This window comes from Terrapene carolina, unplaced genomic scaffold (assembly GCF_002925995.2).
Source record: "Terrapene carolina triunguis isolate 2854851 unplaced genomic scaffold, T_m_triunguis-2.0 Scaffold17, whole genome shotgun sequence".
NCBI lineage: Eukaryota > Metazoa > Chordata > Testudines > Emydidae > Terrapene > Terrapene triunguis.
Window position 1 is genome coordinate 1,669,308 of NW_020664368.1, and position 14,809 is coordinate 1,684,116.

The window sequence follows — 14,809 nt, forward strand, 5'->3', positions numbered from 1 at the left end:
TTTGTTTATTGCCTGTGACCTGTCCATGACTTTTACTAAAAATATGCATGACTAAATCTTAGCCTTAATGATAAGAGGTAGAAATGGCATCCTTGTCATTACAATTGTAATGGCACTTTTCACAAGAAAAGGAATATTAGGTGTGAAGGCCGATTGTATTCTGAATACACCTCTACCCCAATATAACGCTGTCCTCGGGAGCCAAAAAATCTTACCGCATTATAGGTGAAACCGCATTATATTGAACTTGCTTTGATCCGCTGGAGCATGCAGCCCCGCCCCCCCCCCGAGCGCTGCTTTACCACATTACATTCGAATTCGTGTTATATTGGGTCACGTTATATCGGGGTAGAGGTGTACCTAGATCTCTCTTGTCTCTTTGTTTGCATATGGGAAGAGGCAGGGAAGAATGACTGAAACTTTTCTGCAAACATTTAATTGAATTCTAAATAATTTTTGACTTTATGCATTTGCCAGCCTTTTCTTCACTTTTCCACAAACATGTGTGAGTTTCTGATTTTTGTTGTTGTTGCATAGTTTGCTTAAATGTGATGGCTAGCTTGTACACAATGAACAGCTCAATCAGCTTTAGATATAGATCTTCTTCACTTCTGGTCCTGAACTATTAGGATAGTTTGAGAGCCCTTCTCCTCTAGCTCCTCATAGAAGATTGCATCAGAGACAAGGTTCATTTAGCATATCAATTCTTATAAAACTTTTTCCTCTAAAGAATCATAACATCCTGATATACTTGGGATATAGCACTGTTAGTCATTCAGGAACAGAATTATCCATTATCTGTACCTGCTGATTTTAAAATGTCTAACTTTAGTAGCTGCTGTTTAACATCCTCCCAAGATACTAATGGATTGAAAAGAGTGTTATCATCATTATATATTAAGACTATAACATCTGTTTTTTCCTAAAAACAGAACAGAAATATTTATTGAATATTTGTGCCTTTTCTGCATTATTATTGATAATTCTGTCATTTCCATGAAGTAATGAACCAATATCACTGTCGGGATTCTTTTTGTTCCTAATACACTTTAAAAATGCCTTCTGATTGTCCTTAAATCTGCTTGCCACTGATTTCTCCTAGTGTCCCTTTGCTTCCCTTATCAATATTTTATAATTCCTAGATTCTGATATATATTCATTACTGTCAACTTCCCTGTCTTTCATTTTTTTTAGCTGCCTTTACTTCCTCTCTAAACCAGATCTTTTTTTTACCAGTACAACCTACTTCCTTGATTATGAGATTGTGGCTTTTGGGGTATCTAGTAAAGTGTTGTTAAACAATTTTCAATTATAATTCACATTTTTCTGATTAATTTTTTCCTCCCAGCTGATTTGGCTCATAATTGTTTTCAGCTTTGTGAAAATGGCCCCTTTAGAGCATTCACTGTGTATATATATATTTTTACTGGTTTTGACTTTATTCTGTTAGAACATTATAAATGTGATCAAGTCATGATCACTTGTACCTATGTTACCATTAATTTTTAGTTCTGTGATACATTCTTCATCGATCAAGACGAGGTCTTAGATAGAATTCCCTTGTGTTGGATGGAACACTTGAGTTAGGAAATTATCATCTATAATATATAGAAATTCTTGGAAGGGCCCTGATTTTCAGAAAGTGTTGAGCAGTCATCCTCTATAAAACAAGACCCTTTAAGGCATCTCATGTTAGACACCCAGAATCACAAACCACGTTTAGGCCTTATTATTTATCCTTAGAATTAGTTTTTAAAAAAATCACTTGGTTGGTAATCCCATGATCTCCTAAGAGTTAAAATCTATCAATCCCTAGCAGATGAAATTTTTGCTTATGTGAGGCTAGGAAATATGGCTGACCCAGCAACTTCATGACACACACCAATATGCATGTTATCAGAGGAGGAAACAAGAAGATAAAGATAAAGCAATACTTGCAAGTCTCAGAATAAAGCAATATTCCCCCATCTGTTTTTTCTGAATCTCCACCAGGACTTTATTAGAAACAAGGAGAGAGCTTTTTCATCAAATGTGATCTAGCAGGTCTTTAGCGCCAAGCTGCACATTTCTCCTTGCTGATACTCATTTACCAGCACCTGTCTGGCTTCCTCATCTCATTACACTGCACAAGAGAAAGGGCATTGAGCTCCTTTTGCAGTATTTCCATCCGGGCCATAATCTCTGACACTGTGCCTTTCACTACAGTTAGCTGCAGCTTCATCTTATTGTTCTCTTCCCAGAAGACTTTGTTCTCTTCCTGAAGAACCTGGATTGCCTTTTTCTCTTCCAGAAGAGTCTGGTTCTCTTTTAGCAGGGTCTGGAGGGTTTGGTTTAGCTTCTGGACAGCCTGGAGAGCCACATTTTCCTCCTGGATGCCTGGGGAAGCCTTGTTCTCCTCCTGAACTGGGACAGCTTTGCTTTCTTCCCAGATGTCCTGGACAGAATTACTCTTTTTCTGGAGGGCTGAGCCAGCCTTGCTCTCATCTTGGATTGGGTTGGCTTTGCTGTCCTCCTGGAAGGCAGGGACATCATCCTTGCTCTCCTCCTCGATTGGGGTGGCTTGGGTCTCCTTCTGGAAGACTTGGACAGCTTGGGTCTCCTTCTGGAAGACTGGGACAGCTTGGGTCTCCTCCCGGAGTACCTGTAAAGCCATATTCTTTTCCCGAACAACCTGAAGGGCCTTGTTCTCTTGGCTGACCTGGAAGCCTATGTTCCTATCTCGGAAGATTGGGAAGGGCTTGTTCTCCTTCTGGAGAACCTGCTGGAGGGTCTCATCATAAATAACCTGGATGGCTTTGTTCTGTGTCCGGAGGCACTGGAGAGTTTTGTTCTCCTCCCGGAGGGCCTTGTTTTCAATCCGGAGGGCCTTGTTCTCTTCCCAGAGTGCTTTGTTCTCCTCCCAGAGAGTCCAGTCATTCTGCATCTTCTTGTTGTAATGTTTCTGTTGGGAAGCAAAAGGTGGCTGATTATAAGTCTCACTCACCCATTTGCCATCTACAAAGACAAATGTTTCATCACTTAGCTTGACCCGTGGGGGAATGTAATCCATATCTGGTTCTGCCCGTTGCATCTGGTGATTCATCAGATCAAAAGTAAACGTGGGCTGACTTAGCGAAGTGAAGAAGTCTGTGTGAAAAGATTTTCTTCAGTAATTATATAGTAGACTGTTTTCCTTAGCAAGGAGTAGATAGAAAGGGGTCTGTGGAGAGGCTCAGTCAGGACTGCTGGAATATGGAATACAAATAAACAGGATTAGTTACGAAGTTCAAAGACAGAACTGAACTCAATTGACAAGGAATAAGTGAATTCTCAAAGTCTGTTCGTTGCTCAGCCTCTGTCAGAATGGTTTTGTTGGCTGAAAACAATTTTTCAGACACTGGCAAAACTAATACTACTATATCTACCAGCTTTTTTGTGCACAATACAGCTTCATCCTGAGCATAGTTATGGGGCTAAAAGACAGGACTCTAGCTCCTTATGCTATTTCATCCCCAGTCTATTCACAAGCAAATGAGTTATCAAATGTTATAGGTTTAGGCCCAATTTTCAAAAGTACCTTAGCAGGTTAGATGTCTGACTCCTATTGATATCAGTGGGAGTCAGGCACCTAACTTGCTTAATGGGATTTTCAAAAGCACCTGTCTGCATTTTTATGCACCTAAATACCTTTGAAAATTCAGTCCTCGGTGCAGAAATTACTGGGTGAATTTCTGTGGCCTGTATTATGCAGGAGGTGAGACTGAATCAAAAAATGTATAAATCTCTGAAGATGTAGAGCACAGAATGGTGCAACATGCACACATAAAATGACAAAAAACAGAACAAAAAACACGGCACTGAACCACAGCACCGGCCTCTGGTTTTTCATAGATGACCCTCTTGCATGTTCTGCCACCATCTCAAAAATAGTCATTCTAAAAAAGAATTCCTTATGTTTCCTTCTGATCCCTCTTCATTCTGTTCCTTTGTTTGGATCCATTGGCAGTTCTTCCTGTCCCCCAGACTTACAGTTTCGGTATTATATTTGACTCTTTAGCTTCCCCTCTCCCCAGATCTTGTTTCTTGCTAATAAGTCCTATTGCTTCTTTCTTTTTCTCATAACCAAAACCCATGTTTCCTTACTACTCCCACTGCTTGACCACAACTTAAGCACAGAAACTTGAGACAATTCGCTCCTCCTTTTACTTTTCCTCCTTCACTTGGACCAAATTTTGCTGCTCATGTCACCTTCCTCTCGCAACCCTCCTTGTATCCACCAGCTGGCTTCCTGTCACTTACTGCATCCAATTTGGTCTATTCAGCCGGTGTGCAGGAGGAGCGCTTTTTTTTTTCCCTTTGCTTCGTCAGGCGGGAGTCCGAGCGCCTTTTTGGGGGGGGGGGGCGCTTCGGCAAAAATGGTAGAGCCGGTGCGGCAGGGGGTGCGTGCTCAAAATTTTTTTACTGATGGGGTGTGCGATCAAAAAAGTTTGGAGACCACTGTTCTAGCAGGTTGTCTCATGTGTTGCCAGACAGCCTCTCTTGATTCCTTCAAATTCCTCTGTGAAACCCACTTCTTCCAGGGATACTCCCTTCCTTCTTCTAGTCTCCAAAACCTTGGCACCTCCTCCTGATGAACTTTTTGTCTTATCTTATAAGCCATTTGGAGCAGGGAACATATCTCTGTGTATGTTTGTAAGTCACATATGGAGAAGGACTCACTCAGTCTGGCTTAAGGCCCATCCACTGCATCAGTTTACCTTCCATTTCACAAGTGGAGCTCTGTATTGACACAGATTTCGCAAAGAATTCTGGCCAAGATTTTCAAAAGTGAGAGCCTAGAATTAGGTGCTTAACTCCATATTTAGGCATCAGATATATAAATGGCCTCATTTTCAGAATTGTTCTACTCTCACAAATGCCAGCAAAGTCAGTAGGAGCTAGGGCTGCTCGGCACCTCTGAAAACCTGTCCCATTTCTATTTTGGTGCCTGCATGTGGATTTAGGAACCTAATGTTAAGCATCCAAGTTTGAAAATGTTGGCCCTGGTTGTGTCCCTTTCCAGGAAGTTTCTAAAAATCACACATACCAACTGAGTTCTCTTTGCAATCAAGAAAAAGAAAATATGCTCATTTTTAGCTTTTCAGTGGTCCATACCGCTGCTTCCAGTGGGAATTGAGATCAGCAAAATTACCTTCTCCAAACTTGTCTTAATTTTTGAGAAAGAGCCCAGAGCGTGTCACCCTGGTCAAACCTGGGCTGTGGGACTAGTCATGTCTGGGTATTGCCAAGAAAATTCCCAGCACAACCTTTCATCATTTTGACTTATGTCTGGGGAGAGTGAGTTAAACCACTTTTTAGGGAGAGGTGTGATTGTAGGCTTTAAAAACTTTACCTCAGCTAATTCTGACATAATTCTACTAGGCTTTACATTGTTGTTAACTGAAGCAATATAGTCCACTGCTCGTGATGCTGTCTGGGAATCAAAAGATCCTAATAATTTAGCTTCGTTCACATAATCTCTGTTATCTCCTTTTTTCCCCCCCATCGGTTTCTCCTTCACTAAGACTATCCACAATTACCTCATAAATAACTGGAGTTTCTTTGACTTCTGAGGCTGCACTCTCTTTTTTCTAATAAGTGCTGGAATCTATTACTAATTCATGTCTTTTCTATATATTATTTAATTTTCTTAACTTTGTACACTCCTCGATGTTCTTACTTAACCTCTTGTGTGCCTCAGCTAAGAGTTGAGTCTCTGTTTTTTGTCTAACTGATCATTTAGTAAGAATGCAGTGATCTCGATATCAGAGAGCAAAGATGGGGTCATTGATTCATGGCTAATTATCTATAGTGTAGCATAAACACGTTACTAAAGTTCAGGGTGGATTCTCCTTCTCTGACAATTTTTAATTCAAGATCAGATATTTTTCTAAAAGATCTGCTCTAGGAATTATTTGGGGGAAATTCTATGGCCTGTGTTATACAGGAGGGCATCTTAGATTATCACAATGGTCCATTCTGGCCTTGGAATCTAAGAATCTATTAATCTACTATATATACTAAGCCTCCAAGTCAAATTCACTGCTATTCTCTCTGTGTCATTGATTGTCAATCTCTTTTACCCTGATTTCCAATCAGTAACTCCATGGAAATCAGGGTAAAACTGGAGTAACACAGTGATAAATCAGTCCCATGTAAAATGAGATTTGAAAAGAGATTGACAGAGAAGAGATTGACCAGAGAAATGAGAAATGACCAAAAAAGAGATTGACCAGAGTAATGTCACGTGGTGAACCATCTTTTCTCCCTTGCAGAGGCCTTTTAATTTCTCTTAATCTCAGTTATCATTTTCATTTAGCTCTGGATTAAACAATCCGGTAAGCAGTTTGGGGGCACAGTTTGCATGAGCAAAGCTATCTAAAATCAAGTTGAATAGTATTCTTCAGTAGTAGTAGGTGCATCTGCTCACCTCTGTTTAAAAGATAATAAGTCTAGCGATGTCCTGTTTCTTTTCTCTTTATCTTCTCCAAACACACAGTTGGTTTATAACTATAGGGCATCCAATGCTGAGGCCCAATGCCAGAAGCTGCCTCAGCCTCTCCCTCCTCAAAACTGATTTTCAACATGGCCCGAGATAGGACCATGGTTTTCAAACCGAGGCATGTAACAAGAAGGAAATGTGTCAACCCCATTATGACATAGACACAGTATCCAAGCCCATCCAGAGCAACAGCACAATTGATGTAGGTGAAAAGCATCTGCTCCCCAGGCCTGTTAGACTTCAGCAGGAGCTCAAGTGTTTCCCATCAAAAGTTTCCCAATACTGTACTGTATTCTCACAACTTAATCTCCATTGTTCCCACTACAATCTCTGAAGAATATCTGTTTTTTTCCAGATCCATATGTGGATTTTTTTAAATAGAAGATACCTCTTTTTCCTTATAACAAGTAGCTCATTCTCAAGCTTCTTCCTGAATCAAGTCCTTCTGTCTTCCTCCTCACGTATGATCGTAGAAGCAGTTCAAATGAATTCTTTTTCCAGCACTTTGTTTTTAGAGAACAGGATTTGTTCCATCCCAGAAATTCAAATTAGGTTCACTGCTGAATTGATACTGACATTAACAAAACACCTTCCTCTTATCCGGTATGAGGCCTGGAGTAATTTCCCAAAACTAACATTGAGGTTGGTGGGGTTTTGGTTTTTTTTGTTTTTTTTTACTACAAATTAAAAGAGCTAGGATATCACCAAATCCTGTTAATAAGAAAATAGACTGCAGCGAGTATCCAGGCATTAAAGTTAATGACATTATCCAAAGCAGCTATTCACACTTTCACATCTTTCCATTTTTAATGATTTCTTCCTGTTTCTTATTTGCTGCATCTTTAAAAGTAGAATAAAGTTTTTTCTAATTCGAGTGTTCCTAAATCACAAACACTAAAGTTAATTTCTTCTCAGGTGAAAATACTTACTAAACTTGGCCTTACCCCTAAGGTAACTGTGATTCTTTTGGAAAGTTCGAGGTAAACCCATTCAGCTATTTTTGAGTTATGCAAAGATGATAAACCTCGGCATACAACTTCTCACTGTAATTTCCCCCCCACTTCTATTTAATCTGAGACAACACTAAAGCATCACTAGTCACTATGGCAACTTCCTGGAGAGCATTCTGTTTACTTTCTAATTCAAGTATTCTACAGAGGAGAGCAGGACAATCAGTTTCTTGCAGGGAGTTTGTCCTCTGATAGAAGGGGATTGAAGTTTGCTTACTGGTTGCCGGGAGCTTTAAGAAAGGTGATTGTTGAACTGCACCTCCTCAACTCCTGGAAAACCAAGGGGGTGCAATATACTAAAGCAGACCTTGGTAGAAAAGCTTAACAGCTCAGTAACTTACTGGAGCCAAAGTTAGTGAAGATCAGAACAATCCAGTAATAAGTACTAATCCAAAGAGAAAAATCCGATTCTTCTGAATTAGTAATTACTGCTAGGAGTAAAGTTTGTGGTTTTGTTGTTCTTTTCTTAATTTTTCTATATCATATTTTCCTGCCTTTATTCACATCTGTACAAACTGGTGTGAATGAATCATGATTATTTATGCTACCCCAGGATTTAAGGCTTGATCCACAACGGACCAAAGTCAGTGGAAAGACTGATACATACTTCAATGGGCTTTGCATCAGCTCCAGAACTGGTTAATTGGGGGAGGTACAGCAAGATATTTGTAGCCTATTTTGTCTGTGTTCATGGCATGCTAATTGATCAGAAAGAGTTACCGGGGAGATCAAAGAATTCCTTCTGCTCTGAAAAGGACACAAGTGAATTGGGATGGCAGTGTATAAATTAGGGCTGTAAATTAATTGCAGTTAACTCAGCAATTATCTCAAAACAAATTAATCATGATTAATCGCAGTTTTGATTGCACAGTTAGTACTACATGTTGTTGCTTTTTCTTGAATATTACATTCTTTCGCAACATCCAAGAAATGCTCTACACATGTTTCAGCATAAAGTCTCTCTTCAGAATGCTTTACTGTTAAAGCAAACGACTGCAGTGTCCATGTAACATCAGTCAGGTGTGCCGTGACTCCAAGATAGCTGTGATTGCTCAAGGATGTCCAGTCAAAGCAACAGCTAGTGCATTTTTCAGAAGCTACAACTTTGTACTCTTCTCATTGTGATCATAGATGCTGATTTTTGATTTTGCCGATGGGTGCCCCATCCCAGCTCCACGCCCTCAAGGCCCTGCCGCACTCTGCCCCCAAGGTCCTGCACCCATTCTGCCACCTCCCCCTAGGCCCTGTCCCCTGAGCTCCTCCCACCTGCCACTTGCTCCTTTCTGCCCCTTCCTGACTTAAGGGTGAGATGTGTATGTTTGGGGGGGGGCTCTGCCAGTTTTGGGGGGCTGCCCACCCACCCTCTCCCCCCAGTCCCATCCCTCTGCAGTTAGCAGAGAAGCCGCCCACACAGATTGTCTCCCCCCAGTCCCAGCCCCCTGCAGCCAGTCCAGAAGCTGCCTGCCTGCCCTGTTTCCCCCCAGGCCCAGCCCCCTGTGACCAACTGAGAAGCTGCCTGTGCCCCTGCTTGCCCACCCCCCACCAACTGGGCTCCCTCTGCCCTGGAAAAGGAATCACCTGCTCGCCATGGGAGCCGGGTTGGGAGATGCAGCAGCCACACACGCTGGGAAACAGATCCTGGCTGCGTGCAAACAGCTGATAGGTGGCTTTGCACCAAAGAGCTGATTGGCCGGATGGGGAACAGCTGATTGGCTTCAGCGCAGCAAACAGCTGATAGGAACTGTGCAAGCAATATATCTGATTGGTAGCTGAGCACACATTATTTTTTTTCCAGGGGCGCTCCAGCTCCAAAACACGCAAGGAGTCAGCACCTATGGTTGTGATGGTTTAGGTGAAGTGGATCCTTCCTGTATAGGCTCCCCCTTTCCCAAAAGTTTCCCCAGTTCCTAATAAATCTAAACCCCTCCTCCCTACACCATTGTCTCATCCATGCATTGAGACCTTGCAGTTCTGCCTGTCTAACTGGCCCTGTGTGTGGAACTGGAAGCATTTCAGAGAATGCTACCATGGAGGTCCTGGACTTCAATCTCTTACCTAGCAGCCTAAATTTGGCCTCCAGGACCTCTCTCCTATCCTTCCCTATGTCATTGGTACCTACATGTACCATGACCACCAGCTCCTCCCCAGCACTACACATAAGTCTATCTAGATCTCTTGAGAGATCCATAACCTTCGCACCAGGCAGGCAAGTCACCATGCGGTTCTCCCTGTCATCGCAAATCAAGCTATCTATGTTTCTAATAATTGAATCCCCCATAACTATTACCTGTCTCTTCCTAATAACTGGAGTTCCCTCCCCCAGAGAGGTATCCTCAGAACGAGAGGATACCACAACATCGTCTGGAAGGAGGGTTCCAACTATGTGATCATTTCCTTTTGCTCCCGGTGGATGTTCTCCTTCCCTGAGACTTTCATTCTCCTCAACAGCACAGAGGCTGTTGGACTGGGAGTGTCCCAGAAAGTCTCATCTATGTACTTCTCTGTCTCCCTTAGCTCCTCCAGTGTAGCCACTCTGGTCTCCAAAGCCCGTACACGGTCTCTGAGGGCCAGGAGCTCCTTGCCCCAAATGCATACATATGCCACCTGCCCATAGGCCAGGCAATCATACATGCTGCATTGGGTCCAATAAACTGGATAGCCCCCACTCTGTTGCTGGACGTCTGCCTGCATCCTCTTTTTACTCCTGCAGCTCGGTCCTTTGTTGATGTTTTGTTTTTATCAGTGGGTGTTTTTGGCTTTTACGTTCAAGCACTATTGAGTGGCTCTAGCTCCCCCCTCGAACAACTCCCTCGCCAAACTCCCCTGTTAGCCATCCCTGTTCGCTAGCTCCTCTGGTCGCTTAGGGGTGCCTGCTTTAAAGCCCCACCTCCCGCTTAGGGGATGATGGGCGCTAAAGGACTTAGCGATCAGAGCCTCCTTAAGAAGCTCTCAGCCTTGCCTAGCAGGCCACCAGGCTCAGCACACGGTCCCCCAAACAAACAGACCACACGGTCTATTTCAGTCAAGCTGCAAGCACACCACAAACACACACATTACTGACAACAAACATGCCCCAAGGGTCAAGTCATCACTCCTCCTTCACCTGGAGCACTCCTCGTAAAACTCTGAGCTCTTCTCTCTCCCACATATTTATCCCACTGAAGTATTTATAGAGAGCAATCATACCCCCGCCCCAGCCTTCATTTTTTTAGGCTAAACAAGCCAAGATCCTTCTGTCTCCTCTTGTAAGACAGTTTCTCCATTTCTCTGATCATTCTTCCAGCCCTTCTCTAACCTGTTCCGATTTCAAATCATCTTTGTTAAACATGGCAGATCAGAATTGCTACCAGTATTCCAGATGAGGTGTGCTAATAACACTTCCCCTTCTCTACTAGAAGTACCATCGCCGATGCATCCAAAGAGTCAATTAGCGTTTTTCACAGCTTTATCACATTGGCAGCTCATAGTCATCAACTAATACTTCCAGGTCTCACTCCATCTATGTCAATTACAACAGAGAACTTCCCAGGACCTTTCACTTTACACTAGCACTGTTAATTAAAGATTAATTCGCAGCACAATTGATGTGTTCTTTTTTAAATGAGCTAATCCCACTAGAAAACCGTAAGAACCTGGAATCCTGAACCCAAAAGCTCTCCAGGTGGCAGAAAAGCGAGAAACCCAACGACAGAGTTATATAGGTTTTATTTTACATGCAGATATGTTAAAAGAAAACCCTCATTTGTAAGTAAAGAGCTGTTTGAACGGGAACCTTGGTCTAGAGCCTTCCCTTCTTTTTTATGGGAGTTGGGGGGTCAGATTACAGAGTTATTGCTCTGGGCCTTTTCTCCCTCTCCCGAGGATGCTTTGAGGCACCAAAGCAAGAGAAGGACCTTACACGGCCGTGGGCCCAGCAGGTTTGCGCCAGCCGGGACTCGAACCCGGCTCGCAGGAACGGGAATCCTGCATGATGCCTCTACACCACCGGCGCACTGGCAGCCTACCCTTCCTAAGGCGTCTCATCCTGCGTCGGGCAGCCAGCATCGTCCAATCAAAGGAGAGCCGGTGTCCAGGCCCAGCCTTTGAGGTGGCCGAGAGGTTAAGGCGATGGACTGCTAATCCATTGTGCTCTGCACACGTGGGTTCGAATCCCACCTTCGTCATTGGCCTTCCCTTCCCATTTTGGCTACGGGGTCCTTCCTCCGGGCAACCTCTGCCCGTTGCCGCCCAAGCGACTCCTAGAATGAACAAGAGAAGCCCACCTGCCAGGAAAGTGGATCCTTGTGCCACTAAGAGCGTCCCAGTGCCAGAAGGAGTAGGGGCTCGCTGGCCTGAGGAAACAAGTTCCAGACCAATTCAGACGCACTATGCTTTCAATCTGCATCTTAACGGTGTCCCGGAATGTTTCCTTGAAAAACCGAGAACTCCCCGATTCTTGCCCGGTGTGTATGAAGAGTTCTGGGTAGAGGCTGGAACGATGACTGCAATGTCTTGAAGCCAGGCATGTCATGGGGAGTCGGGAAAAGAGGTCTGCCCTAGGCAAAGGATACCGTTTGCTTCTCTGACCAGTTACCTTTGGCATCACACTTCTGTGCCTGTTTCCTCACCTATGCAATGGGTTTAATACTACTTACTCATCAGAAGTGTTGTGAAGATTATTTAGTTCACATTTGTAAAGTGCTTCGAAAATGCAAATCACCATGATAGATAAGTGCTACATGCTACTTCTGTTTATCCTCTGTGTTGTGAAATATACTTTGTTCACAAGCTGAAGAAAAATGTTTGATGTCTACTATTGCGTGACCCGTCTTTCAGAGATTTCAGTGTTTGTGCTGTTACATCCCAGATCTTGTACTCATGGCAACAAATTCACTGCTGTGCTATCAGGTGTATATAAATAGGACATGAAAATTAAACTCCTTAGACTTTCTATCTCTTCAGGTAGGAATGACTTTTACTTCCTAGCAAGTTGGCCTTGGTTAATATTTCCTTCAGTCACTGATCTTTATTTTAATCATGACTGAGGAAAATAGATACTAGATTTATGTTTAATATCTTCCTATGCCCTCAGCACATCTTGAGCGGTGACTTGTCTCACCTTCTGCCTACTCCGCTGCAGCCCCTTTAGAGCACTGGGTGCCCCCAGGAGACTAGAGATGGAGCAGCCCCTGCACATCCTGAGATAGGGGTTGCAGTTCTGTCTGGACTGCACAGAGGCTGCACAAGGTGCCTGACACTTGAATGCTGTTCTCTGTTAGTTAAATGGGGTCCTCTGGCCAGAACTGTGAAAATTGTGAACAGAAGGAAGTAGCTGAGATTCTCAGAGATCAAGGCAGGCAATGCACATACAGGGTCTAACTGAGACCCGCCTGAACCTCACTGAAGCACACCCACTTACAGCAGGTCTGAATTTGGCCCACATTCTGAATACAGGGATCCTGCCTAAGAAGCAACCAGGGCCGGAGGAACAGGTATCAGTGGGTTGATGAGGAATGTCATCAGTTCCCGTTTTGATTGACATTGAGAAAATTGAGGTTTCAGCTTATTAAGAAACCCCTAATAGTGATTTATGTGAGCCTGTACATTCTAAATTTTAAAATCATCAAATTAGCTCAGTGTGTAATCCTCTCTATTAATTATCCATTAGCTACTTCTTAATTAAAATGGAACACTTATCAAACAACATGTGATGGCCACACAGTACTAATTTAATTCATTATCAAACCAGTTCCAGAAATAATAAGGACCAGGTTTACTAAAATCTAACAATTTAGTTTTATCCAAGCTATAAAGCTGACTGAGCTAAAGAGGCCTTAAAATTTAGTCTCACTAGGATTTACTAGACAACATACTGTAAACAGTGCTACTTCTACTAGTGTGAAGCAAAGAAACATGAAGACAAACATTACAAACCTATGAAAGTACTGAAATAGCACAATTAAATGACAACACATGATGGAAACCTCCCAAAAAAGAGACTCCTGTTATTTAGATGAACAGGCACTCTTAATTCTAGTATCTCCTGATTTTTGAGTTTGACTTTGCAACCTTAACATTCTTTTAAAGTAGGGTTTGGTTTGGTTTTTTTAAATGTAATTTCCTACGTTTTGGGAAAAGCAAAATGAAAACACAGCTATTCCATCATATTGACACCCACATAGGTTTAGACCCTTTAGAACCACAGCCAGACCTCTACCACTTAAGGTAACAGGGTAGCTGGTAGCAGCAGTAGGCTGTTGTCCTTTATGTGAAATAGCACTATAGAGGAAAGAGATGACAGTTTACCAATGGGTTTCACAGCTATTTGCTAACCGCAGAGGAATGTTCAGACTCAGGAATCAATTGGGTTCAATTCCAAGTTCTGGAACGGAGTGTTCTCCAGTAGATATAGACCCTGCTGCTCTGTCGCCATGGCCTGTCCCCCGCATCACCGCCCCAGTGCCTATCCTCATTCTCTCCCTCCAGCTTCTGTCCCCTTTGATGCTATCTACTCATCTTCCATCCCCTATTCCTGTTCTGTCACCTCACCACTCTGCTCTTCACCCCTCTACATTTGAGTCAGGCCACATGGAGTGCCTGGCATGCCCGCTGTGCAGAGGGAGCAGTTAGAATACCAGAGAAACAGCCTCCCTACTCTCAGTTGCAGTGATTGGTACCACAGCTTGAGCATTCAGCCTCCCAGAGGAACAATTGCAGGGGCAATCCTGCTCAGTGCCTGCAGCTCCAGGATGGAGCATGCTTGGTAGCTCTGTGGGGATGGTACATGCCAAATCTAGTCAGTATGTGGGAGCTGTGTGGGGCTGGAGCATCCTCTGTACAGACGGAATCTTCAGAAAATGTTGAGACCAAACTCGAATAAACCTCTACTGAGCATGTGCTAAATGAGAATTTCAAAGGCTTATACCTGGGGCAGATTTCCACACACCTAATAAAAATTACATCTCTGACACTAGGGAAACCCCCCACCAAATTATAAATCCCTGCTCCAGGGTATGGAGATGCTAGAGCAGGGGTCGGCAACGTTTGGCACGCGGCTTGCCAGGGTAAGCACCCTAGCAGGCCGGGCCAGTTTATTTACCTGCTGACGCGGCAGGTTCAGCCGATCGCGGCCCCCACTGGCCGCGGTTCGCTGTCCCGGGGCAATGGGGGCGGCGAGAAGCCACGGCCAGCACATCCCTCGCCCGCGCCCCTTCCCGCCGCCCCCATTGGCCCGGGACGGCGAACCGCGGCCAGTGGGGGCCGCGATCGGCCGAACCTGCCGCGTCAGCAGGTAAATAAA

General features: G+C 43.6%; 1 protein-coding gene and 2 non-coding genes across 3 annotated transcripts; 1 reads left to right on the forward strand and 2 right to left on the reverse strand.

Moving 5' to 3' along the window:
- Positions 1-2,086: 2,086 nt before the first annotated feature.
- On the reverse strand, positions 2,087-3,082 carry LOC112111203 (spermatid-associated protein). Its single transcript, XM_024206521.2, has one exon. The coding sequence runs from the start codon at positions 3,080-3,082 to the stop codon at positions 2,087-2,089; it is 996 nt and encodes a 331-aa protein (XP_024062289.2).
- Positions 3,083-11,450: 8,368 nt separating this feature from the next.
- Positions 11,451-11,521, reverse strand: TRNAG-CCC. The gene has a single exon. It is a non-coding gene; the product is annotated as a tRNA-Gly (tRNA).
- Positions 11,522-11,611: 90 nt separating this feature from the next.
- Positions 11,612-11,693, forward strand: TRNAS-GCU. Its single transcript has one exon. It is a non-coding gene; the product is annotated as a tRNA-Ser (tRNA).
- The last annotated feature ends 3,116 nt before the right edge of the window (positions 11,694-14,809 follow it).